This window comes from Chrysochloris asiatica, unplaced genomic scaffold (assembly GCF_000296735.1).
Source record: "Chrysochloris asiatica unplaced genomic scaffold, ChrAsi1.0 scaffold00115, whole genome shotgun sequence".
Taxonomy (NCBI): Eukaryota; Metazoa; Chordata; class Mammalia; order Afrosoricida; family Chrysochloridae; genus Chrysochloris; species Chrysochloris asiatica.
In genome coordinates this window covers 6,804,133-6,831,257 of record NW_006408633.1, presented here as the reverse complement: position 1 = coordinate 6,831,257, position 27,125 = coordinate 6,804,133, and the positions used below count along the sequence as shown (strand labels likewise).

The 27,125-nt window shown below is 40.3% G+C and overlaps 1 protein-coding gene across 1 annotated transcript in view; it reads right to left on the bottom strand.

Annotated features, from left to right (window-relative positions):
- KDR (kinase insert domain receptor (a type III receptor tyrosine kinase)) overlaps window positions 1-27,125 on the bottom strand; it is a 63,132-nt gene that overhangs the window by 17,074 nt on the left and 18,933 nt on the right. The window contains exons 10-26 of the mRNA XM_006868054.1: window positions 23,852-24,008; window positions 22,803-22,923; window positions 22,079-22,187; window positions 20,729-21,070; window positions 17,968-18,114; window positions 17,168-17,299; window positions 13,218-13,324; window positions 12,654-12,789; window positions 12,035-12,139; window positions 10,194-10,307; window positions 9,227-9,315; window positions 7,983-8,136; window positions 5,120-5,217; window positions 1,194-1,316; window positions 941-1,052; window positions 585-684; window positions 74-179 (exon numbers count right to left, since the gene is read on the bottom strand). Coding sequence (XP_006868116.1) covers window positions 74-179; window positions 585-684; window positions 941-1,052; window positions 1,194-1,316; window positions 5,120-5,217; window positions 7,983-8,136; window positions 9,227-9,315; window positions 10,194-10,307; window positions 12,035-12,139; window positions 12,654-12,789; window positions 13,218-13,324; window positions 17,168-17,299; window positions 17,968-18,114; window positions 20,729-21,070; window positions 22,079-22,187; window positions 22,803-22,923; window positions 23,852-24,008 — 2,252 coding nt within the window. The remainder of the gene's footprint in view (window positions 1-73; window positions 180-584; window positions 685-940; window positions 1,053-1,193; window positions 1,317-5,119; window positions 5,218-7,982; window positions 8,137-9,226; window positions 9,316-10,193; window positions 10,308-12,034; window positions 12,140-12,653; window positions 12,790-13,217; window positions 13,325-17,167; window positions 17,300-17,967; window positions 18,115-20,728; window positions 21,071-22,078; window positions 22,188-22,802; window positions 22,924-23,851; window positions 24,009-27,125) is intronic.

Below are 27,125 nucleotides of genomic sequence, written 5' to 3'. Positions count from 1 at the left end.
AACACTCATGCAATAGGGAACCCTGTACCCCTAAGTATCCTTTGAACAAACTTCTTAGATAGAGGTTACAAACCTGCTGGGCATTAGCTTGCAACAGATTCCCCAAATGTTCCACCAACTCTGAAAATGTAGGTCTCTGATTGGGCTCCCCATGCCAGCAGTCAAGCATGGTCTGGTACCTAGAGAACCAAAGACATTGACTTTATTAGTTGCCTCTTTCCTCTTGGATCTGATGTTGAAAATAAGCAGTTGAATGACTGAATATTTATAAAAGGCCCACCATGAGCAGAGAGGTTAAGTGAGGACCTATATAGACCCAGGTCCCTACAATTAGAGGGTCAAACCCGTGTGGAGAAATGAGAACATTACAAATCAACATCAAATAACAACTAGTTAGTTGGTATAGATAATAAAGCATTGCTATTTTAAGATGGAAGAGATATCCTTGAGCTTAAACTGACCAAAGACGACTTCAAGAAGATAAGACATAGCTGGGCTGGGTCATGAAGGAAGTCTATGTAATGCAACATTCTAAGAGAATTTATGAATAAAGAAAGACGACAGAGGATATTTTAAAGTCTTACATTTCTGGTGTGGTATAATCAGGGGCCCTCATTCTAGTTCCTTCTTTCAGTCGCCTACAAAATTCCTCATCAATCTTCACCCCAGGATATGGAGATGCTCCTAGAATAAAATACGAGTGGGACATTATTTAATTTGATTTTTGTCTTCCATAAAGCCTTGAGTCTAAGTCCTACTTACCCTTCCCTCCAGATTCTACTGATTTTATTTATTTACTTATTTTACAATCCATCAATCCCAAGTGCCTTTTACCCCATACACATGAAATACAAAAGAGAAAAAGGCATACTGGGGCCATACTGACTTTTTTATTATTCTGTCTGGAGTCTGGATGGAGACGCAAAGAGAAGTGACCTACCTAAGGAAAATATTTCCCACAGCAGAACACCAAAAGACCACACATCACTCTGAATTGTGTATACTCTGTCAAAAATTGTTTCGGGGGCCATCCATTTCAAAGGGAGGCGAGCCTGAGAGGGTAAACAGTAGAACCCAAATTAGCAAATATGTAAAGAAAACACTTCCATGGTTTCTGAACTATATTCCTGAAGCTTGCTACAAGGAGTTTGAATTCTGCAACTTAATAGGTCTCTGGGTTCTTTGAAACTTACATCTCCTTTTCTGACATAATCTGGGTCTTTATAAATATCCCGAGCCAAGCCAAAGTCACAGATTTTAACCACGTTCTTCTCGGACAAGAGGATATTCCGTGCCGCCAGGTCCCTGTGGATACACTGCAAAGAGAATCAATCGGGTGTGCATTAGGTCTGGGCACAGCTGAATTCTACATCTGTTGTGACCTCACGCTTGAAGAAAAAAATTCCACATCAGAAAACCAACTGATTAACAAAGACTAGGTTAATATCTTTCATCAACACTTAAAAAAAAAAAAGTCTGAAAGCTTCATTGAAACACACAGCTGCTTATCCCATAAACAGTCCCAGCCTTTGGAGTTAAATAAGTAAGTTATAATATGAGGACAGAGTCATAAATAGATTTCTCTGGGATACAATGAAGAATGTGTTTCTGGTCACATCCACACGTCCCCTTTGCCTGGTACCATATATGGCTAAAACGTGTGATTCTAAGGCAGTCAAGGAATGGGATTTATTTAATGCACAGAAATCAGAAATGGGGGTTCATATTGGTTTGGTGCTCTTTGCTGGTTTCCCCATTCCATATGTAACTGAGGTTGCAATGGTTCTTATAAGCAATTTCCTGTTTTCAGAGTGTTCTTAACATTGTTATTGTTGGATCGAGTTGCTATCACCCCTCCTCAGGCACCACCTCATGGCAACTATACACACGTGGGATTGGACCATTGTGATCTATTGAGTTTACACTGGCTGATTTTCAGTAGATCACCAGGCTTTTCTTTCTAATCTCTCTGAGTCTGGAAGCTCTGCTGAAATTTGTTCAGCACTGGAGCAACAAACAAGCCTCCACTGATAGATGGACTGTGCCTGCACATGAGGAGAACTGGCTGGGAATGAGACCTAGTCTCACACATGGAAGATGAGAACGAAGGCCTACTGACAGAGTTTCAGCCTAGCACTGCTCAAGTTGATCCTCCAGTGCAGGAAAAGGTAAATCTAAATCCATTGTGGTTTTCTTTCTATTCTTATCTCTTCAGTTTCACCTTTCTCTTAATTTCCTATCACCATCTAACTTCCTACTTCTAGGCAGCGTTAGCTCCATATCTGAGACTGGTTTTCAAAATGAGAGAGAATAAGCGTTTCACAGAACATTTAGAAATGAATGAACCCCTTAACATGAGAATTCTTAAGTTCCTGCAGGAGGGGTGTACATGTGATTTGGGCACTGACTGGCCACCCAACCCCTCATATTTCTATGGAAATTTCATCTGAATGAAGGCATTTCCAGAAGCAATGTCTAGCATGATTGAGCAACACAGAGATTCCCAAATCCAGACAGAATATTCTAGATTCCCCGCAAAGAGACCTGCTTCTTTTTTTTTTTTTTTTAGCCAAACAACCAGATGTTGGTTATTTACGGCATTACTTAGAAGGGAAGTTCAAGGATTCCCCATGCCCCTCCAGTAGCCAAATGGAATCCTGACTAAATTGTGAATTGCCACTTTAAAAAGAAAAAAATAAATAAAAATCTCCCAAAAGGGCAAAACCTCCATGTGACCCCAGTTCCCTCTCATCTCCTTGAAAGAGAAAACACAAGAGCAACAGAGCAAAAATGTCTGAGATTCTGAGAGCTGTATGCTGTAGAAGCCTTAAACTTCAGAAAAATAAACAGGTTAGGGATTTCACTTTAATTTAGAAGAAGTAAAAAAATAAACCTTAAGTCTTCCTTCCCTCAGGAGGCTACAGTAATCAAATAAATATTGTCAACTGACAGTTTTTCCTGAAATTCAATTTGAATTTTCCTTGTTTACTGTAAAGCCATCCATTTTGCTCTTTCCTGAGTGAGGGACGACTTCAACCAACCTTCCTCTGTCCGTGGTGTTTACAACCTTTGGAATATTTGTAACTGGTCACGTCCTCACCTAAGCTTTTGTTTGGCCTACTTTTCTAATTTTAGCTCTTTTAATCTCTCTCATCTGTAGGCTATCCTGCCTAGTTGCTAATTATGGTACCAACAAATACTTTTTGATGGATAATGACAGATGTAAAAGAAATTAAAAATACTCTCTTAAAAGAAGATATCTGTAAGACTCGGACTCCTTACCTCTTTGAGGACGCTGCTCAAGCGGTACAGCTGCTTGCCCACCTTATTTAAGTGGAAATGCACACCCACAGAAGTATGCACACACAAACACACCACTCCTGTACTTGCACACACACAACAACGAATTGTTCTTGCTTTATTTTTTTCCCCATAGTATTTAATCCCATCTGACGGACTTTGTAGAGTTCCTGGTGGTGCAGATAGTTAACATGCTCTGTTGCTAAAAGTTGGAGATTTATGTCCACTCAGAGGCACCTTGGAATCCTGGTGTGGTGCGGTTGTTGTTGGCGTTGTTAAGTGCGGTCAAGTCGGTTCTGACCCCTTGTGACCCTGTATAGGGTTTCCAAGGAGCAGCTGATGAGCTTGAGCCGTCGACCTTGCAGTCCAAATGGCTTTGCAGTCTAGTGCATTAACCCACAGCACCACACCAGGACTCCAGGTGTGGTGCTGTGGGATAATGCATTAGACTCCAAGGTCAGTTAGTGGTTCTGCTCCTCGGAAACTGTATACAGGGTTGATGTGAGTCAGAACCGACTTGACAGCACTTAACAACAACAACAACAACATGAGGCACCTTGGAAGAAAGACTTGGCAATTTATTGTCCCCAAAATCACCCATTGAGCCATTGAAATAATACATTTATCATTTGACACACACAGGTTACCACTGAATCGATGAGCTCAGTGGCAACTGGCTCTATTTAGGTGTTTTGGTTAACCTAAGACATGGAGTCCGTCAGCGGCAAACTGAAAGACTGGAGATTCGAGCTCCCCCAGAGCTGCTTTAGAAACTGATAATCAGAATTTTAAAAAGCTAACCCAGCCATTAAAAATCCTATAAAGTACAGTTATACTCTGACACATCTAGGATTTCCATGAATTAGACTAATCCAACAGCTAGTTTCATTTTCACCTACTAAGAGGTTCTGGTATGGCACTGTAGGATAAGCAACTGGACTGCTAACCTCAAAGTCAGCAGTTCAAACCTACCAGCTATTCCTACAGGGTTGCTATGAGTTGGACCCAGATCAATGGCACTTAACAATAACAACCTTCTATATATTTTAGTTAGTTAGTTAGTTTACTGTCTCCATCCAACTAGAATATCAACTCCATGAGGGTGGAGAGTTTTCCCTGTGGGTTCATGACATGCTAGGACACTGCGTAGCATGTAGACTATGCTTAATATGTATATGTCTCATATGCATTACTTTCAAGAAATCTTTCTATTCTTGAAAAGGACATAAAATAGAATTGTATAATTAAAAAGAACACTTAGAATTTACAATATATTAAATTTTACAGCTTTTAGACAGCCACTTACTTCCTTACCACCCCAGTGGAAACACAATAGAAGAAGGTACTAACTGGAATATTTTAATATTATAAGAGTAGAAAAACTTATAGACCCTTGATTACATGCATTTAGCTAGTATTGCATACATTTAGGAGTCCTGGTGTGGCACTGTGGGTTAATGTGCCAGACTGAAAAGCTGTTTGAACTGCAAGGCTGGCAGTTCAAGCTCACCAGCTGCTCCTTGGAAACCCTATACAGGGTCACTATGGGTTGGAATCGACTCAACGGCACTTAAGAACAACAGCTAGTATTCCCTAATCAGTATCTACAGATCTATAGTTATCACTATGCTAATGTAATATATTTTTAAAAAATCTTTGTTTTCTCTTAACAATGAACAGAAACAGGGCTTTCTCCTTTTATTTTTTTCATAGTCAAAGGTGTGGAGAATGACCACAGTTTCATCAGTGACTAAACTTGACACCTTATTTCCAAACCTGTGGACTGAAGAGATAGTTCATTTCCCCTTAAGGTGCTTACCTTCCGAGATGCCAAAAACTCCATGCCCTTAGCCACCTGGAAGCTGTAGCAAATGAGATGCTCCAAGGTCAGGAAGTTCTTATACACATCTTCAGAAACTGTCAGTAGAGGCAGAATGACGGTCAGTATTTTTCACTACATAGTCCACTAGTATTTACACACTACTATTTCTGAAGTTGCTAGACTAATGATCGTTTTCAGACATGCCAGTTTCAAGAACTGGAAGCCAAGAGAAAATGTTTCTATCTTCTGTAGATTCACTGAGTCCCACGTTATTAACCTTCATCATAGCCCTTAGGGAAACTATTGGGTTTTTGGTGTTTCCCCCGCCCCCAATTTTAGCCAACATGAACCAGTAAATGCAGGAAGCTGAATGAAGGTAAAACTGGCATAGACAACAGGGAGTTAAAACGAAGACTTTGTCAAATTTACTCTCTAAACTATCAAATTTTTATTGTTGTTGTTGTTGTTTTTCACATTCCCAGAAGGATAAACAATAGTTTCATATCAAGAACTCTAAAAATAATGCAACAATAGTCAAGGTCATTGAATTTTTTTCTCTCTAGGCTTTGTCCTGGGACAAAGGCCAAAGGTCAAACTACAATCTACACCGGATGACTAAAATTATCAGAAATGTATTTGCTTTTCTCACTTTCAAACTGAAAAACGGCTATAAATACATTTAAACCTGGCCTGCCAAGAGGATTTTCCCCCCCTCTAAGGCTATGAATGAGCGATAACCGTGTTATTGAAAGAAGAGGAATTCATGTCAATTGATGATATTTACCGCAGCACTACTGGTACAAATAAACACTAAGACATCATGGGTGTTTTCAAAATAATCTCTTAAATTTGGTCAGATAAGACTTAAGTTCTCTTCTTGGGAGACAAATATCAGTATAGATAAAAACTTAGTTGTAATAAAAACCTTGTAAGGAGCTCTGGTAGTGTAGTGGTTATGAGTTGGGCTGCTAACCTCAAGATCTGCAGTTCAATACTACCAGAGGTTCCACGGGAGAAAGATGAGGTTTTCTGCTCCTGTAAAGATTTACAGCTTTGGAAAACCTTTATGGGGTCATTATGGGTCGGAACCAACTCAACGGCACTTAACAACAACAAGGATTCAAAGGAGCCGTGGTGGCACAATGGTGAAGTGCTCAGCTGCTCAACAAGACTGATGGTTTGAACTCACCCTGTAGCTTCATGGAAGAAAGACCTTAAGACCTGCTATCATAATGATTACAGCCCAGAAACCTTCATGGGGAAGTTCTACTCCATTACATGAAGGTCACTGTGAGTTGAAGACTTAATGGCACGCAATAGAATCACATACTAAAAAGTATGTGACCCTTTTTCTCAATGATTTGTTATGCTTAAGGCCAGGGAGTCCTAGTGTGGCACTGTAGGATAAGCACTGAACTGTTAACTACAAGGTCTGTGGTTCAAATTCATCGGCTGCTCCTAGGAATCCCTATTCAGCATCATTATGAGTCAAACTTGACTCGAAGGTACTTAACAACCACAGAGAGGTCTTAGTGAGCAATTCATGAAACCTCTTCATTTTTCAGATGAATAAATGGTGTCCAAATTCCAGGGCAGCACCTTTTCTGGTCCAACATATTACCTTACTCCCTTAGGTTTTCAGCTCACGGCCCATCATTTTATGCAAGATAAAAGTGGGGAAAGTTGACTCCTCAGTGTAAGTCCAATTTCGTAAGGCCAACTGACTCAACAGCACTTAACTACAACAACACTTAACTACAACCCAACCTTCTAAGGGATTTCTAGACCAAGTCTCAGCCTCCCATTACTTGTCCAGGTTTTAGGAAAAGTAGTTAATTTTTCCTGGACCTGGCAGTTAAAATCCACCAGCTGCTCTTCAGAAACCCTATACAGGGTTGCTAAGAGTCGGAACTAACTCGACAGCACTTAACAACAACAAAGAAATCTGTAGGTCCATGTCAATAAAAACCGAAGACAGATTCTTCTACTGTTTCATGATTGTATTCATCCAAGCTTGTGTCTCAAGAGGAGTCAGAGGTCAAGAAGCCTCATTTCTATACCCAGGGAGCTGTCTCTGCTCCTTTAGAGGGAAGCAGATAATTGGTGTGGCCTGGAGCTGACTCAGTTGTGGGATAGTTTTGTTGAGGTCATGACTCTACCACAAAGAACACCAAAATATCCCTGGAAATGTAACTGGATTAACAAACAAAAAAGTGTATTTATTGAAACTCTTCTCAGGAATATGGTTGGAAGGAATACTTGGTAAACTGCTTGAGATGGTGTAGAAATAGCAAAAGACCCTAAACTGCCTTGTTGTTGTTGTTGTTAAGTGCTGTTGAGTCAGTTCTGACTCACAGCAACCCTGTATAGGGTTTCTGAGGAGCAGCAGGTGGACTTGAACTGCCAACCTTGTGGTTCTCAGTCCAGTACTGATCCTACAGCACTACACCAGGAGTCCAAATTGCCTTGTAAAAGGCTGGATATGATTCACTGAAAATGTTTTGTTGTGCTGATGAAGTAACATGGGGCTGACTCAGGGCATGAGACTGATCAGCCATCAGAGCCTCCTTACCCTTCCAAAGCACAGTATTTACCCTCTCCTGCTGAGAAATACTGAGCCAATATTTTAAGAGTATCAATTTGATTGCTGTCAATTGCTCAACCCACCCAGAGTACCCATATTTCTCAAGTTAGTCCTGTTTTACCTCATAACCTAGACTACTGTTCAATTTGGGCTTCCTCACTCCTTTTTAGGGATGACAGAATAGTGACAGGATAAGAAGTCAAATCTCTTGGTATGTGCTAACACTGGAGTCTTCATATTACTAAATTCCTTATTGATTTCTACAATGGCAGATACCTTCCTCCTCCTCCACATCACTGAGGGATTTCTCCTCAACAAATCCAGAACTGGCTGAGCTCTGGCTACTAGTGATGCTGTCCAGGCGGCGCTTCAGGTCCACGGGGATTTCCCCAACGTAGTCTTTTCCTTGACGGAAGCGTGCCCCTTTGGTCTATAAAGAAATAAGCAACATGACTTCAAAATGGATCTCTAACACGTAGTCAAACATGGACACAACTGAAACTATTGAAAAGCACACAAGAAAGATATAAATTCCAAGATTTTATGATTTCTGGACTGAAATTTGGAGCAAATTTTTATAGAGGAGTGTTCTTTCCATAAAGTCTTCTGTTCTTATTTGCCAACAAGTCAACTCCAACTCTTGGTGGCTTCATGTTTACCAGAATGAAACATTACCTGGTCCTGGACCATCTTCATGACTTTTGATATGTTTAAGTCTTGTGGCCACTGTGTATTTTGGATGTCTTCCAACCTAGGAGGATCATCTTCCAGCACTATATCAGGCAATATATTGTTGTGGTCCAGAAGGCTGTCTTTCATTGGCTAATTTTCAGAAGATCCTTCTCCTAGTCTGTCTTAATCTGGAAGCTCCACTGAATCTATCCATCACAAGCGGCTCTTTTGACATTTTAAAATACTGATGGCATTGTTTCCAGCATCATTGTTGTTGCTGTTATGCGCCATTGAGTTGATTCTGACCCACAGCAACCCTGTGTAGGGTTTCCAAGGAGCAGCTGGTGAGCTTGAACCACTGACCTTGCAGTTCAAGTGACTTTGCAGTCACTTAGCCCACAGCACCACATTTGCAAACTACCACATTATGACAAACTGACAGATGGGTGGTCGCCATACAGCCTGGTTCCTTCTATAACTTAAAGAGATAAATGCCTTCTTTCTCATGGCACCCAGACATTAGGATGCTCTTCATAGAGAGATTTGTATTCCATGAGGCCAAAATAGCTAGGGATGTCCTTTGCTGTCTTTCTTTCTCCTTAATCACCTCTTCCTTCTTCCCTTTTCCAGCACCATCTATAACGGCTCTGTATCTTAAACTCAGAACAGTAAGCATGAGAAGCATATTTCCCCCAGAAGGTAAATGAAGAAGTTAGGGAAAGCAAGAAGTAATGTAAGAAGGTCTCTTCAAGTTCTTCACAGAATTTCAACTAGAAAGCTAACATTTACCTCTTTGGGTTTTCCCCCATTTTACAATTTGCCCACATTTGCGTTAGGAAATGCCATACCTTGTAGGGGATAAATTCGTTTCTCTTGCTCCTTAAGTAAGTTGATAGGTTTCCAAACTTGCAGAATTCCACAATCACCATGAGTGGCCCTGCAGACAGCATGTTAAGAAACAAAAATGTGTTTTCACTCATGTGTTTCCCACTGAGTACTTAGTACATTGATAACCCTGAAAATAACTCAGAAGGAGGCTACAACCTTTAATTGGGACAAAAAAACAAAAACAAAAAATAAACCCTGGGTTCCTTGGAACAGCATCTTAGAAACCAACTGGTCCCAATCTCCTTATTTTGTAGCTTTTCTTTCTTCCAAAAAGCAATTCAACAAGATTAACTAAAGATTCAGAAGAAATCCCATGTACTTTTTTCCCCCAATAAAATCATCTAAGATGACTCCATTTGGTGAGAAATCACTCTGAACCGCCTTTGCTTTCAAATGTTGGAGAAATTTACTTTTTTCATATAAACACTTACTACAAACAACAACACAACAGCAACACACTGCCATGTAGCTAATTCCAACTCTTTGTAACCCTATTGAACAGACTGGAATCTCCCCCACATGCTCTCAGGTTTTATGGACGACAACTGGTTTTTCTTTCTAGCCCAGAGCAGATAGGGTTAATCCACCAGCCTTTTGGTTCACAGCCAAGTGCTTAACCACTGCACCACCAGGGCTTCTACACCTAGTACACAAGTAGCAAACAGTGATGTGGCTGGCATTTCTTAATTCTCAGAAAGTTTTAGGATAATTTAGTTATTGTACAGGTCAGCGTGGAACTGCTCCATAGGCTTCATCTACATCTTTACTTTGCAGTTAAGTCTAATGCTTAACCTGCTACACCAGAAACCTGGCAAAGGGTCCTCAGTTAAGGAAATGTAAGCCATAGAAGTTTACCGGCTTCCTCTAAATGCTAACAGAGAAGGAGACATCAAAATGAAGCCATTGGAACCATCCAGGGCGACTCACCTCCTGGCTTAGTGCAGGCACCTAGAAGGTTCACCACATTGAGATGATGACCAATATGAATGAGGATCTTGAGTTCAGACATGAGGGCTCGGTGTTCACTGTGTGTTGCTCCTTCTACAAACATAATTGAGAGAAGTCATACACATGGGGCATTACCTTAAAATGATTCATGTCCCTTTCTCTGCTTATCATCCAGGGATAACACAACTGCTGCCTCCTTTCTCTAAGGCGCTCTGGTAGTATAGTGGTTACTAGTCAGGCTGCTAATACCTCAAGGTCAGCAGTTCGAAACTACCAGCCGTTCTGTGGGAGAAAGAGGAGGCTTTCTACCCCGTAAAGATTTACAGCATCAGAAACCCTTTTCAGGGTCGTTATGAGTCCGAACCCACTCCACAGCACACCACCACCACCTCCTTTATCTAATAGATGTGTCTCCTCAAAAGTTAACTATATTTTCTAATTATAAATCAAGCTCTTTTACTTAAATTCTTTAAGTGTACCAAGTACTTTTAATATTTAAAACAATCTATTATTAAGTCTTTTTAAAAGTGGAGAACACATCTGCACGTGGAATCATGCCCAGATTTTCCTCTTTTACAAAAATGGATTTCATATATTAGGTTTCCTATGCTTCTTAGGACCTGGCTATTTCAGTGCTTCCTCATAAGGAAGCAACACCATGTATTAAACATCATCGTGTGTTAGGGACTGGCTGATATTCCAGGAGACCTGTGCCAATCAGGAAATTTAACTAGGGCCAGCTGGCAAGGCTAGCTGGGAAATAGGGCTGATGGACTAAGGCTGTGAGTTTGATCCTGATATAAATTGGTACACTTCCCTCCAATTCCAGCCACAGTCCACAAGCTCTGATTAGCTTCCTTAAAATTACATACTCTCTTGAACACAAGATAGAATGGGCCAAAGGAAAGTGAAGCCTTTGAAACATACAGATCCATTGAGAAAGTGTCAGTAGCATCATCCTCAATAATGAAAGATAGCACATCCTAATTGGCATCAAGAAGACCAATTGCATCATCTCTCCAGCATAAAATAGCAAGCTCAGAATTTTATTACCATAAAGATTAACTTTACCCAAACTTTCTCTTAAGCTGTAAAATATGAGTACTCCCACACAGAAGGGTCTGCTGCTTATAAGCTGGCAAGACTCTAAATGTTTATCTTAAATAAAGAGCAACAATTATCTATAATGGTTTTAATTTTTTTAATCACCTACTATCCTTCCTTTCCTAGCATAATCATTTTTTATTTTTGTATATTACCCTCATTTGTGAAGATCTTTTATATAAAGTAACTCTAGGGGGTATGTTGTTTTTGCATTTTACTGTTTTTATTTAGTATATCAAATCGCTTCTCATGTTTCTAGATGGTCTATAATTGTCTTATGAATGCACCATAAATATTAAGAAAGAATTTTAATGTAACCCATGGCCACTGAGTCTATTCTGACCCTATAGGACAGACTAGAACTGCCCAATAGGGTTTCCAAGACTGTAAATCTTTACAGAAGTAGACAGCTGATAGAAACAAACAGCTAACATTAAGGTAACCCATTACATTCCACAAGGGCTCCTTAATTTAATCATAATATTTTCCTCCCATGGCCAGGACCATTCAGCTCAGTTGTACAAGTTATAACCTGCACAAAGACTCCTCGACAAGGTAGAGGAATAGGGAGCTGAAACCCAGCCCTTAGCATGAGATTTGCAGAAAGGCATCCTCTAGGTTGAATGCATGTGGGTCCAACCCCAGAGCCACTAATAGAAGCCGTCTGTGATGTTTTAAGATAAACAGAAAGACACATCACCATGTGAGGGTTTTACCTTTCAACATTTTGACAGCCACCGTCTTACAAGTTGTTGTCTTGTCGATTCCAAAGGCATCTGCTTCAATCACTTGGCCAAAGGCACCACGGCCAAGAGGTTTCCCTAAAGTAAACAAAACCAGTAAAAATGAAACAGACTTGGACAATGACACCACCAAAGTGATATGTGGGAGTCCCGGTGTGGTGCTGTAGGATAAGCATTTGATGTTCAGCCACAAGGTCAGTACTTCAAACCCACCAGCCACTCCTTGGAAACCCTAAAGAGGGTCACTATGAGTCAGAACTGAGTTGACATCACGTAACAACAATGACAACGTGATCCGCAGAGGTCCCAGCTACAGAAGGCGACCATGTATGCTAACTTAACGGTATACTTCCTTGTCTTGACCTCATTAAAAGCTCCACCTTCCCTCTCCAAATGTCAAAAGAACAAATTTATGCAGTAACCCTAATTCTAGGTAACAAAACTGATGATTGATTACTTACATTCAAGAGACACCGTAAATATTTTTACACCAGAACCTGATACTTGAATACACAAAATTTGTCATAATCCTAAAGGAGGATGGAATGGTCTGGTAACCAGAATACTAAATTAACATTACATGAAGCCATACCTAGTTTCAGCCGGTCTCTGGGGAATTCCCATTTGCTGGCATCATAAGGTAAACGTTCACAGTGTTCGTCCCAGGGGAGTTCATCTGGGTCCATGACGATGGATAAGTAGCCTGTCTTCAGCTCCCCTCCATTGGCCTGGAAAACATCAATCCTTCCAGTCACAAACACCCTGTTGTTTGGCTGCTGTTTTGTGCCTGTTGTTGTTGTTTACAGGCACCTCAATCCTGATACCTCATTTTCCAACACAACTCATGGAGTTTGAAAGTAGTCCCATTACAGTCTTGTTTCCAATGTTCTTTCATTCCCCAAATGAGTTCATTTCATTCAAGAATAAGTTCTTGAATCTTAATTACGCTAGACAGTCTAAGTTCTTTTCCTCTCTAGTGGCTTCTATGAATTAAAGTCCAATGGCCCAGCCAGAGGAAAGTGGGCAGGAATGTTAATACATTGAAAGAAAAAATTGCGCCTATTATAATGGGAAGAAGCAACTCAGAGAACCTGAGTCAGCTTTCATTAATCATGAAAACCAACATGCATGGATAGAAGGGAAATTATTTTGTTACCCGTTTAACGGTCCTTAGAATGATGACAAGAAGTAGCCAGAAGAACATGGCAATCACCGCAGTGCCTACAAGAATAATGACTTCCAAGTTTGTCTTTTCCTGGGCACCTGGAAAGATACAATTGAATGAGCATCAACAATGGGAAACTCACACTTTCTGAGCTAAGGTGACACTGTCCAACACTAAAGCAATATCTCAATCTTTCCCATTTGAAAAAAATTCACAGAATAGTCAAAGATTCTAATTTGGATAGAGAATATAACAGTCTTATTGAAAATTTTAGAGTTTTCAAACTATTTGTCATGAAAATTTCCAGCAGAAAACCCTAAAGTAATTAATGATGAAATCATTAACATCTTAAAAGACAAACACAGTGGAAGAATACTCTTTGAAGGAAATGAAATGGAAGGATAAAAATGTTCTATAAAGAAGAAAAAATGTTTCTATTGGGAAAATAACCATCTGGTTTTATTTATTTACTGTTTTGTTTTGTTTTATACTGGCAGCTTGTTGTTATGGGCTTAACTGTGCTGCCCCAAACGATATCTACGTTGAGGTTCTAATGCTTGGTACCTGTGAATGTGGCCTTATTTGAAACTAGGGTCTTTGTAGACGTAATAAGTTTAGATGACGTCAGTAGGGTGAGCCCTAACCCAATATGACTAATATTCTCTTAAGATGAGAAAAAGAGATACAGAGACACAGGGCCATGTGACAACAGCAATAAAAGGGGTGTAGCTACAAACCAAAAACTGCCAAGGATTATCAGCAACCAGAAACTAAGAGAAAGACTTTCTCATGTGAGCCAACAGAGAAAATATGACCCAATCAACACCTTCATGCATTTGAAAATTGATACATTTGAGTTGTGGTGTTGGAGAAAACCCCATGGACTACCAGAAGAACAAACACATCGGTGTTGGAAGAAGTACAGCCAGATTGCTCTTTTAAAAGTAAGGATGTCTCTGATACTTTGGACATATAATCAGATGGGGCCAGTCCCTGGAGAAAGACATGATGCTAGGTAAAGTGGAGGGTCAGTGAAAAAGAGGAAGACCACCAACGAGATGGACCGGCACAATGGCAGCAGCGAGGGGTTCAAGACAATTGTGAAGATGGTGCAGGACCAGGCAGTATTGTGTTCTGTTGTGCATAGTGTTCCTGTGGGTCAGAACCAACTCAACAGCACCTAATAACAACAATAGTCAACACCCGAGCTTCAGATTTTTAACCTCTTCCAGAGCTGTGAGAGAATACATTTTTGTTGTTTTGAAGTCGCCGAATTTGTGATTAATTTGTTTCAGAAGTCAATAGAAAATAATGGTTGTGTTTTGATCTATGTAGATCTTGAAAAAAAGTTTGTTTAAGAAATAAAGTAGGAGACTAATTTGGCCAGACAGCTTTTGGTGACCATGGATCTAGTATGTTCTCATCACTTTAAATCCTTTCAACAATCCTTAATTTTCAGATGAAAAAAAAAAAAAAAAAAAAACAAATCTCAATGAAGTTAAGCTATTTGATTGAGGACACATAGTTAGTTGGTGATCTGGTCAACTATTGAACAAAGTCTACCCAACACCAACAACACATTTCACACACTACTCTGTCTGTGTGTGACAGAAGCAAATTGAGACAGAGAGAAAGCTGAGGCAGCACATCACACATGACCGGCAGAGGAGTTCCCTGTGAAAAAGAAGAGGAAGAATCAGAGGGCAGCAAGATAAACTGAAGATGCTCAAGCTCCAGTGGATAGCTCTGAGTAGGAGAAATTAAATTCTGGAGAAGGTTTTCAGCTAAGAGAGATCAGCAAAGAGGTGATCAGCAAGCAATTATCACTTCGAGTCAACCCATTGGATGAGCACCAGGGTAATTAAGCAGGGCTACAGTCTGTGGGAGCAGAGAAGCCCAGGCCCATGGCCAAAGAAGGCATAAAGACAAATAGTTAGAAAAATAAAAACTGTTAACAGTTGAGAGTTGAGCACCAAGTATGCGTGTTCCTTTGGTAGTTCTACTAAAATAAGCCATTCTTTATATACGTTGTTGCTGTTGTTAAGTGTCGTGGACTTGGTTCTGACTCATAAAGACCCTGTATAGGGTTTCCCAGGAGCAGCTGGTTTTGTGGTTCACCATCCAGTGCTGATCCTACAGCACTACAAGTCCATTTACACATTGCTGTTCTTGTTGTTAAGTGCCGTTGAGTCAGTTTCGACTCATAGCGACCCTGTATAGGGTTTCCGAGGAGCAGCTGGTGAGCTTGAACTGCTGACCTTGAAGTTCAAATGGCTTTGCAGTCTGGTGCATTAACCCACAGCACCACACCAGGACTCCCATTTACACACAGAGAATGAAAAGTTCAAAGATCCAATTGTCTACTTTGGTCCAGATATAATTGCAGTTGTTAGTTGCTGTTAAGTCCTTACTGACACACGGCAACCCCATGTGTGCACAGCAGAACTGCTCTACAGTTTTCAGGACTGTGAACTTTCAGAAACGGATTGTCAGGCCTGTCTTCTGCGGCACCTGAGCAGGTTGGAACTGCCAACTTTTTGACCAGTAGTTATGCACTCAAACCTCTGTGCCACTCAAGAACTTCCAGTTCACGTATGAATATTAATATCGCCACATTAGCATTTGGGAACCAACAGGTGTATTAAATATCAACCTTTCTCTTAGTATTATCCAGGTAGGAAGTCAATATATTCTCGGTGCCAGTGTTACCAGTGTTAGGCATTGCAGACAGAGTGAATCAATCTAGATATCTTTCCCAGGATTTGCTCTAAAATAAGAATCCCTTTGGAAACAACGAAACCACCACACTCTATGGAATCTTTATTTGCAAGTACAATTTATGAAGTGGTAATAAACTTACAGATTTGAAAACATGGTAAGGTACTGAGATGCACTACTTTGCTACATAGTTTGTCAGATTGCTGTTGTTGTTAAGTGCCGTTGAGTCGGTTCCGACCCATAGTGACCCTGTATAAGGTTTCCAAGGAGCAGCTGGTGAGCTTGAACCAACAACCTTGCAGTTTGAATGGCTTTGCAGTCTGACGCATTAACCCACAGCGCCACATAAAGGATCTAAAATCTAGGCTTTGAGAGACAAGTCTCGTTGAGTTCACAGAAATCCGTCAATTCTCCATCTATCACTGCTCCATCTTCCCCTTGCATACCATCCTTCACCCACACAATTCCATTGTTCCCCTAGTGGATTGTAAACAAGATTCAGGGATACACTTCTTAAAATAAAATATTCCGTCCCAAATTACCTTTCCTGTCTGAGAAAATACATGATTTCACATCACTTCTGCACACTCATGCGTATTTTCTTCCACAGCTAGAGAAGAACCACATTCTTCCCATTTTACAGAAGCAAGAGTCTATTGTTCACAAATGAATTGTAATTATCTTTAGTCCAATGAGAGTTATGAACCCCTGTAGCTATCAAGGGAGCACTAATATTCATGACTCACTGGCAATTCGAAAGTATTTGCCAAATAAAGAGAGTGGTACCAGTTCTGTGATGAGTGAGTCATTCAGGTAAGAAAAGGTCAGGGAGAAGAGGAGATTCAGTCATCTTAATTGGGAACTCTTCTGCAACAAGAACTTTAGAGCTACTGAATGTAGTGGGAGAAGAAGTCAATGAACGTTATGTTTTCTAGTACAAAGAAGGATCAACGTCACCATTAACCTCCTACTCAATGTGCATGAGTAGCTCTAAGCACTAAGCAAGTTTTTTAAAACCACCTAGAGGGAAGGGCAGCTAGTTCAACAGAAACAGAACAAACAGAATGGAAATAATGAGAATGCTGCCACTGTAACCAATGGCACACAACAATTTGTATAAAAAGAGAAACCTAAGTTGTGTAAATTTTCACCAAAAGCACAGCAAAACATTACTAAAAAACAAAAATAAAATCCACCTGTTGTGTCTATGAATCCCCACTGACCTTCGATTATGAAAAAGGTCTCTGCTTTCGCACATCCAAGAAGATTGCAGGCCTGGCAGGTGTACAGCCCTTCGTCCTCCTTCCTTACCCGGCGGATAGTTAGGTTCTGGTTTCCATCTTTCAATACGATGCCTACAAGACAAGGGAATGGTTATGCTTACTTATGATGATGACTTTTTTTTCCAGAAAAGTTTTTGAAAATATTTTTCTTGGGCATTCTCTAACTTCAAAGCATCATATGACACTAACGGGGCTTCCTTGCCTTCCATATATTGGTCTCTAGTCTATTTCTAAGAGTCATTTTTCTTTTACATGTAAAGAATGAAAAAGTCTATTTCTAAGAATAACTTTTGGAAAACGACTTCAAGGTCCTTAGGGAAGAAAACCAATTAATTGTGAGCACAGATTTCCTGGGCATGGGAAGGCCAGATGCCTCTCTCATCTCTTTCTGAATTAAACAAGCCTTCTAATACTCTAGGTCCGTGTCTATAAAATGAACCAGACCATGTACAGTAATACTTTTCTTTTTCCAAAGGAAAATAAATCGAGCAATAATATGGGATTTTAGATAATATCTCTGGGGAAATTCTACAACCAAAGATAGAATTGTTGTCATTTGCCATGGAGTCACTTCCGACTCATAGTGACCTTGTACAGGGTTTCTGAGGCTGTAAATCTTTATGGGAGCAGAAAGCCTTATCTTTCTCCTGCGGAACAGCTGGTAGTTTCGAACTGCAGACCCTGAGATTTGCAGTCCAATTCATAACCACTACGCTACCAGACGGAAAAGTCTTATTTACCGGAGTCTTCTACAAGCGTTTCATTATCTTTAAACCATGTGATCTGTGGAGGAGGGTTCCCAGATGCTGTGCATGATACTTCGATGGTTTCACCAATGCTTGTTGTCTGGTTCTCCAAGTTTCCTATGATCATAGGTGCTATCCGCTCTGAATCCAGAAAAGCAAAAAATAGACCATTTAGTTAAAAACTTTTGAAATGATGACTGTAAACTATAAACTATAGCAACCATTTGTTGTTTTTTTGTTAAGTGCCATAGAGTTGGTTCCAACCCACAGCAACACTGTATAGGGTTTCCAAGGAGTGGCTGGTGAGTTTCAACCACCGACCTTGTGGTTCAAACTAACTTTGCAGTTTAGCACATTAACCCACAGGGCCATATCAGGACTCCTATAGCAACTGTTTGGACTCCTGGTGTGGTGCTGTGGGTTAATGTGCCAGACTGCAAAGCCATTTGAACTGCAAAGTTGGCAGTTCAAGCTCACCAGCTGCTCCTCAAAAACTCTATACAGGGTCACCATGGGTCAGAATCAACTCAACAGCACTTAACAACAATAACATGGCAACTGTTTAGTGAACTATAAACGGTAAACTTCATTATTTACTCAACTGAAAATCAGTTAAGTTACTATGGTTTTCAGTTGAGTTAAATGAAACAAGCAAATCGGAACAGATCAGATATAATTGCATCCCTTTGAACATTCATATTAGTGATCCCAGCTGGCAATCATATGACAAAATAAAGGTTCAGGGTCACTGTATGGCTTTTTCTGTAATGAGACATGGCTTCGTCTGAAAGTCTTCCCATGGAAGTTCTAGCCGGTGACACCCAGGATTCCCTTGGAAATGTACAATCACATACAAGGAGCACCTTATGTCTGTTTGGCACTTTACTTTTTACAAAGCTCATTTATATTAGTTCTAGTCTTCATTTGTACTACTATTACTATCTCTATCCCTATCACTATTATTGATGGGCAGCACAGGCGTATGGATCCCATTTCATAGATAAAATAATTGCAGTTCAGGGAGATAGAACAACATGTCCAAGTCCCCATAAGTAAGTAAACCGCTGAACTAGTAGAATCTGGTAAACCTCAAAGATCAGACCAATGTTATCCCCACTAAAATGCAAACAAACCAAACAACAACAATACCCTAAGGAGAGTCAAGGATTTAAAGAAAAGGAAACCCCTGGGTATCTGTTGAAATGTACAGCAAAACTTGAGATTTGCCCTTTTCCTGAAAACCATCAAAACAATATGGAAGTATCTTGCTCAAACCAATTGTACATCAAAAAGAGTCATGCTGAGAGACTCCCATTTCAACATGTAGCCAATGGACACATTGGGCATAAAGGGAACTTACTAAATTGTAGTCTATTTCTTAGAATAATTTTTGGAAAAGTACTTGGAGGCCCTTAGGGAGAAAAAAACAGCTATGAGGCAAGGCAAGACCAGGAACCTCCTTCCTCACTCTTGCTAAATTCTTCCCTTAGCTTGACACTGGACCACTCAATAAGGCCCACAGATATAGATATGATATAGATATAGATAGATAGATAGATAGATAGATAGATAGATAGATAGATAGATAGATAGAGAGATAGAGAGAGAGAGAGAGAGAGACAGACAGATATAGATATATACACATAGCCATTTATGTGGTGTGATTTGAAGAGCCCTGGGAACGATATCACCAAAAAACATCTCATCTAATACCTAAAGTCTTAAAACAAGTAAACCCAATGCTAGGGTCTCTATCTAGAGATATCAAACCCTATGAGGAAGATATTATTGCTTTCAATTTTGGTATAGACTAGTTTACCTGAGCATTTCTCTGATCTAATTATAAAAAGCAGAGGGCATCTGCACCCTAGGAACTGGGAAGGAGCAATGAAGAGAGAAGCAAAAGGAGATAGCAACAATAAAAACACCTCTAAGTTTCCTGATTTTCGCCCACGACAGTCATGGCTGCACAACTTTTATGCAAGGGACAAAATCAGATGAGGTCTAGAAGAAGGGCTCCATTGGGAATGTCCAAAGCTATTTGTTCACTAAAATTAGCAACTCATTGAACTTGAATCACGCTGGCTAACACGAGATAACCCAGAGGTAAAGGGAGTAAGTGCAGCCCCCACTCTTATGGGCTCTAGTAGGTCCTCACCTCACCTCACCTCACCTCACCATCATACTGTAATGTAACAGATACATTAGACACCTAGTATGCGCCAGAATGACTGGAACAGCTGCTGCCCTGATAGGTTGATCTCATGGTGGCTTCTCTGTGTTCTCCTTTGGACTGTAAAATCTCTGGGGACAATAGGCACATCTGTCCATCGTGTTTGCCACTGTGAAATTCTGCTACTCTTCCGACACATCCTAGGCATTACATTATACAACGAGCCTTTAAAACATTGGTGGAAAAATTCTATGATCTTTTAATTCCATTTTTCCACCAATGTTTTAAAGCCCTTTCATATATGTCTATTGAATAAACGAATGTCCAAGAATAAAGCAGACATCTTCCTGACTCATGCTAATCACTTGCAGGCACAAGGTTGGAAACAACCATCTTGTTTTCTTTTTTTAATAAATCATTATGCCATAATAGCTTTTATCCTGCCTCTAGGGTTTCAATAAAGAGTATACAACATTCTATCCAGTAAGCTAATAAAGGACAGAAATCTTCACTTAGCAACTCAAAACACTATAATTAAAACTCCAATTGCCTTGAAAAGATGGGTCAGAGTCGCCTTCCTACCTAATACCATGAGATGCTTGACCACACAATGTCTTTTCTTGGTCTTCCTGTCCTGCGCGAAGCAGATATAGTCCCCTTGGTCCTGCAAGGATGTGTTCTGGAGCTCCAAGATCAAAACGTCATTTGTGCTATTAGAGAACATGGTGGCAGTCATTTTCCAAAGAGCATCCAAGTTCTTGCAAACAGGTGTGGGCAGCTCTCCCACTTGGACTGGCAGGGCCTGTAGGCCAAGCCGATACCATGTAAGGTTCTCAAACGTAGTTCTGTCTACAGAACACCACAAAGACACGCTCTCCTGCTCAGTTGGTTGGGCATCAGGTTGTAGACTAATTTCAGGACCCCCTGAAATTGAAAACCCATAGTTAGAGAAGTGTAATTTAACTCTGTGCAATCTGCTACCCTTTGCTTGTTGCTTTCATACTCTGCCTATCAAACCCAAGAGAAATGAAACTCTGGCAATCCCAGATGATATCACACACACCCAAAGTAGACAATTTGAATCTCAAAATGTGTCGCTTGGGCCAAATTCCTCAGTTATTTATCAAATCTCCACTTTAAGAACGCAGCATAATTTTTTAAGATTAAAAAAATAAAAACAAAAATTAAATAACATAACAAAAGCAGAAATCTAGTCACAATATGACATTTTGAAAAGTAATTCCCCATTAATACATAGCACCCAATGACAGTAAAGCTACACTTATTAGTCTTACTAAGTAGCCTGGACTACATATCTTATTCATTTCCATCAGCTGAAGGTATTCATAGAATTGAGGTGCAAAGGCAAAATCAACAGTGCTGGCAGGGCATTGCTCCGCCTCCAGAAAACTCAACTTCTTCCATTTTATGGGGAGCACACCCATCAGCATTAATGGAACCACTTAGTAAGGCAAGCACTGTGCTAGACTCTGATGACCCACCACTGCTGTCTACTTGGATCCAACCCATAAGGAAACTATACGGAAGAGTGGAACTGCTCCATGGGGTTTCCAAGACTATATGTTGACAGGAGCAGATGGTCTCATATTTCTCCAAGGAGTGGTTGATAGTTGGCAGCGCAATACTTAACCCACTGCACCACCAGAACTCCTTAGACTCTGATGATGAAGACATAAATATGGCCCAGGAATTGTGATTTAAAAGAATGTGTGGAGTTGATACAGACATCAAGGCCAGCAGCTACCTCAGGAATTTAATTTATACACAAGAACATCAATTACCAATCCAAGTCCTCAGCCTTAAACACCGTAACTACTCAGGCGAACAATGAGGGCTACAAAGGATTACCCAACTCAGCACCCACTTTGAAAGAGATCCAACCCACTCTACCCTTCAGAGAGGAGCACTTACTGGTCACGTGGAAAGAGATAACCCTCTCTCCCAGCCCAGCTTTGTTGATGGCTTCACATTTGTACAAAGCTGACACATTTGCTGCTTGGATAACAAGGGTGCTTACAGTCTAGAAAAAAAAAAGGAGAAAACAAGCTCAAGCCATAAACAACAGAGGCTGTGTTTGTATACTTGCATTCAAACTAAAATCCGGTAGTCTCCACAATTGCTACTTCCTGTCTACATCATTAATACTACTACACATTATTATACCTATGCAACTGTAACTATGCTGATATGGTTCACACACATGCACACAATTGCTTTGGAAACCATAAAATAATGAATGTGTTTTAATAGAATCCTTACACCCATTTTCACATTTATAAAATACGAATCACCTTACAACAAGCACACAAGTTTAATGGCATATGTATTTCATTTTTCTATGGTAAGCTATTAATAGGTCAATGGTCGTATACTTGAACAACGTGATGAACATATTTAATGTCACCGTATGTATTAACCACAAAGAAAAATAATTTTAAAAGAAGCCAATGATGCTTTTTAACTCAATGATGCTTTAAAAATGACTTAATATTTTATCATGATTTTACTTTCTTTTTATTTGATTGTTAAAATTTGATTAATATCTCTAATGTTCCTTATACATGAGTGTATCATCCTTTCAAGTAAAAAGGAGGAAAAGGTGAGGATGATTTCAGATTAAAGAATTCAAACTCACTTTGTTTTTTCCTTCAATTAGAGCAAATTGATTTTTAGTGACTTCAATTTTATTTCCCCCCTGGAAGTCCTCCACATTTCTCCATTCTTTACAATGTGGTTTTGTCATCAAGGCAGCTTGGCTATAAGAAGAAGATCACAGATCATGTTATGAATGAAGTTTTCTTCAATTCAAATCAGTAATAAAACAAAAAATCAAACTTTGGTTATCATGTTCCTAGAAATAATTTTCAATGCAAGCAATCCTGTTACAAAATATCACACCAGTTAAAAATGGGCCTTAGCAATGAAGAAAAATGTCCTAGGTAGATTCATTCAGGATACAGGAGGGAAGCAGTTATTCTGGGAACAAACTTCCATTCATAAATTGAATTGACAAGACAATTCAAGTTAATTTAGTTCAAAGGAAGCCAAGGAAACTAAGAAGCCACTGGGTTTCTTAAAGTAAGGTCTCTGGGATTGTGGCCTCTATATAGGAAATGATCAAACAGCTGAGGAAGAAACTAGTGGTGGCCATTTCGAAAACAACAACAGGAAGTGGACTGCTTAGGGTGGTGGTGGCTTAGTTGTTGTTGTTGGTTTCTTGTTGTTGTTGGGTTTTTTTCCCCTAAGGATGTCTGGACTTATGCTAGAACTTGATAAGCTGGGGTTGGGCTAGGTCTACCGTTCCCTCCCATCCTTCAACACTTCCTCTGAGAAATTAACCTTCTCACAGATAAGGAGTAGTGTGGTGGTCATCAATTGACTGGTATAAGGAGGAAATTCAAAGATTTGGCGATTAGCAAACTAAGCAAATAGCTTTCATTTGGTGAGGTAAACATCAGGGTTCATCTAAGAGGAGATATGAAGCAAAGAAAGCCATCTAATCTCAAGTGGGTTATCCCAAGCAAAGATACCTCCTACAGTTTAAGATGCAGAAGAAGATGAAGGCGTTCTCTTGAGAAAGAATTTTCTTAGGGCTAGACCTTCTGGCTTAGATTGTAGTCATATAACAACGAAGCTACAGGGAATGTAAAAAGATAGAATGAAAGAGACTGTGGCCGAACTCACGTGGGGAGGTAGCTGCATTCTTCCTCCAATTGCCAATACCATTGGATGTGACGAGGGGGAGGAACGGCGTAGACTGTGCATGTCAGCGTTTGCATGGTGCCGTACTGGTAGGAATCCATGGGAGATATCAGAGATTTCTCACCAATTTGAGGTGGGACTGGAGATGAGAAAAGCAAGTTTTGAATTGTCAATCAGCTTTGAGGAATAGAAAATAAAGGTTTCCAGAAATTAGAACCTATGTTTTGTTTTGTTGTTTTAGCATATGATTTTTGCCCCCACCGTTCTTTTTCAAAGAACAGTTAGACTTGTGTGTTCTAGTGACAGCTAGCAAAGCTAAGTGACTTTCTACAAGTCTTGGAATTATGTCTCATTTTTCCATCTAAGTTACAGAGATTATTCTTCCAGCTCTCCCAGTCTCATAAGATAGAGACTAACTGTGAATACCACATACATTATGTTATGCCAAGTATTGTTCTAAGTGTTCCATATTGAGTAACTCATTTAATCCTTGCAACTAATATTACTGTCTCATTTTCCCCATGAAAAAAAAACAAGACAGAAAAGTTCAATAACTTGTCTAAGATACTCAGCTAACAAGTTGCAAAACCAGGAACAAACTGACTTCCAAACAAGCACTAAACTACTGTATTATAAACTAAGATATAAATTATTATATAATGAATCACTGCCATTGTCAACAAGGAGGCTTGGTGGTACTGTAAGATAAGCACTGGGCTGAAAAACCAAGGTCAGCAGTTCAAACCCACCAATGACTCAGAGGGAGACAGATGAGACTCTCTGCTCCTGAACAGAATTGTTATTTTTGTTGTTGCTAAGTGCCAGTGAGTTAGTTCCAACTCATAGCGACCCTGTATGGGGTTTCTGAGAAGTGACTGATAGGTTTGAACCACTGACCTTGTGGTTAGCAGTCCAGTGCTTATTCACTGAATGGCAATGGGTTTGGGGGGATGTATTATCAATTGTATCTGTCTTTCCTTCTTTCTTTCCTTCCTCCTCTTCTTTCCCTTCTTTGTTTGTTTGCACCCAAAGTCATTAATCTGAAATGATTTTCTTATTGAGGACCCTGTGGCACAAACAGTTGAGCACTGAGCTACTGCAGTTCAAACTCACCCAGTAGCTCCATGGAAAAACGACCTGGGGATCTGCTTGTGTAAAGATTAGAACCAAGAAAACACTATGGAACTGCTTTATTCTGTCACTTGAGATCATCATCATGCATCAAATCAACAAAAGTGTCTAATCACAATCAACCTAAAGTCCCAGACTTTGCTTTGAAAACAAAACTTCTTTCTATTTCATGTTTGTTTCATATAAGGGTCTTCAAAGTTTTATGGGAAAACATGGAATTAAAAGATAATGGAATTTTTTTTCCCCCATGAACTTTCTGAAGCCCCCTCAAATACCAAGGTAAATGCTAGTATGAATCAAATGTTTAGTGACTGCTGATGAGACAGGGCTATTATTCAGTGGACATGCTTATATCTTCATTTCTTGTTGATTTCCTTCTTCCCATCCTACTTACTAGCTCTTCCGTTTCTCTGTCTTCCCCAATGCCCTTTTCCTAGCCGACTTGTAAGCAAATTTCCTGGAACTTGCTTAAAATACTCTTTGGAAATAATATGCCAGGAAAAAAAAGCTCAGCAGACACACCAAAGGGTAGCAGGAAGCACAGGAAACCAGTTGCCAACAAGTTGACTCTGACTCATGGCGATTTGTGTGTGTCAGAGTAAAATTGTGCTCTGTATGATTTACAGTGGCTGGGCTTTTAGTAGTAGATCACCAGACCTTCCCTCCCAGGAATTTCTGGTGGGCTCAACTACCAGTCTTTTGGTTGGCAGCCAAGCAGGTTAAGCATTTGCACCACTCAGGGGCTTTGGAAGCATGGGAGGAGTATCCATGAGCGAGGAGCCTCCAGTTTTCCCATGCTACACCAGGAGAGAGAACAAAGACTGACAACTGAGATAAGTCTGTCAAACTGTGTTTGAAACAAGATATTAATGAATGTACTTGGGAGAAAGAGGTGGAAAAGTGCTCTGGTCAAACAGGTTTGTTAAACTTTACCTATACCACCACTGGAGTCCTGGTGTGGTGCTGTGGGTTAATGCGCCAGACTGCAAAGCCATTTGAACTGCAAGGTCGGCAGTTCAAGCTCACCAGCTGCTCCTCGGAAACCCTATGGGTCGCTATGGGTTGGAACCGGCTCAACAGCACTTCACAACGACAACATACCACCACTGAAATTCTGGTGTGCTGCTGTAGGATAAGCACTGTACTACTAACTACAAGGTCAGAGGTTCAAGCCTACCAGCTGCTCCTCAGGAACCCCTTACAGGGTCTCTATGAATCAGAACCAACTTGATAGCATTTAACAACAATACCACCACCATCACACCCATCACACTACATTACCCATTTCACAAATGGCACATCAAATACCCTGCGAAGTCTATAGTAAAGAAATCTGCTGTGCATGAACTTAGCACCTCACACTCACTGGAACATCCAAACCACTTCCTTAGAGTCAATTTCAACTCACAGCGACCCTATCGGACAGAGCAGAGCTACTCTGTAGTGTTTCCAAGACTGGAAATCTTCATGAGAGCAGACAGTTTCATCTTTCTCCTGCAGAGTGGCTAGTGGATTTGAACAGCCAATCTAGCAGTTAGCAGGCCAATGTTTATCCCCCAGCACCACCAAAGCAACCTTGCTTTTCCGCTGATAACACTGAGTGTTTTTAGTTTGCGGGGGAAAAAACGTTTGAATCCATCTTAAATCAAAAATAAAACTTAGTGCCTTCCCTGTATAGGCTCAGAATCAGATCTTGAACTTCAGACAAAACAGTAAAGACAGTTCCAAGCAAGCAAACATTGTTGATCTGTAAAAGTCTTCTGAGGTGGAACCTGCCTATGGTCACTGACACATCAACTTCCAAACCAAATTAGAAGCTTCTCACAGAATTCAAGGAAAAGAGTTTGACTTCTTCCTCCCACACATCTGCATACCAGGTGCTCAATTCCATGAAACAAGAGCAAAGGCAGTACACATTAGGTTTGACAACAGTCCCTGCAGGCATTCTTACTTCACAGCGTCGGGCCACCGAACGTACCACTACTTTAATTTTGTATTTGACCACCATGTACATGAAGGAGCTCTGGTAGCGTAGTGGTTACGAATCGGGCTGCTAACCTCAGGATCAGCAGTTCAAAACTACCAGCTGTTCTGCAGGAGAAAGATGAGGCTTTCTGCTCCCATA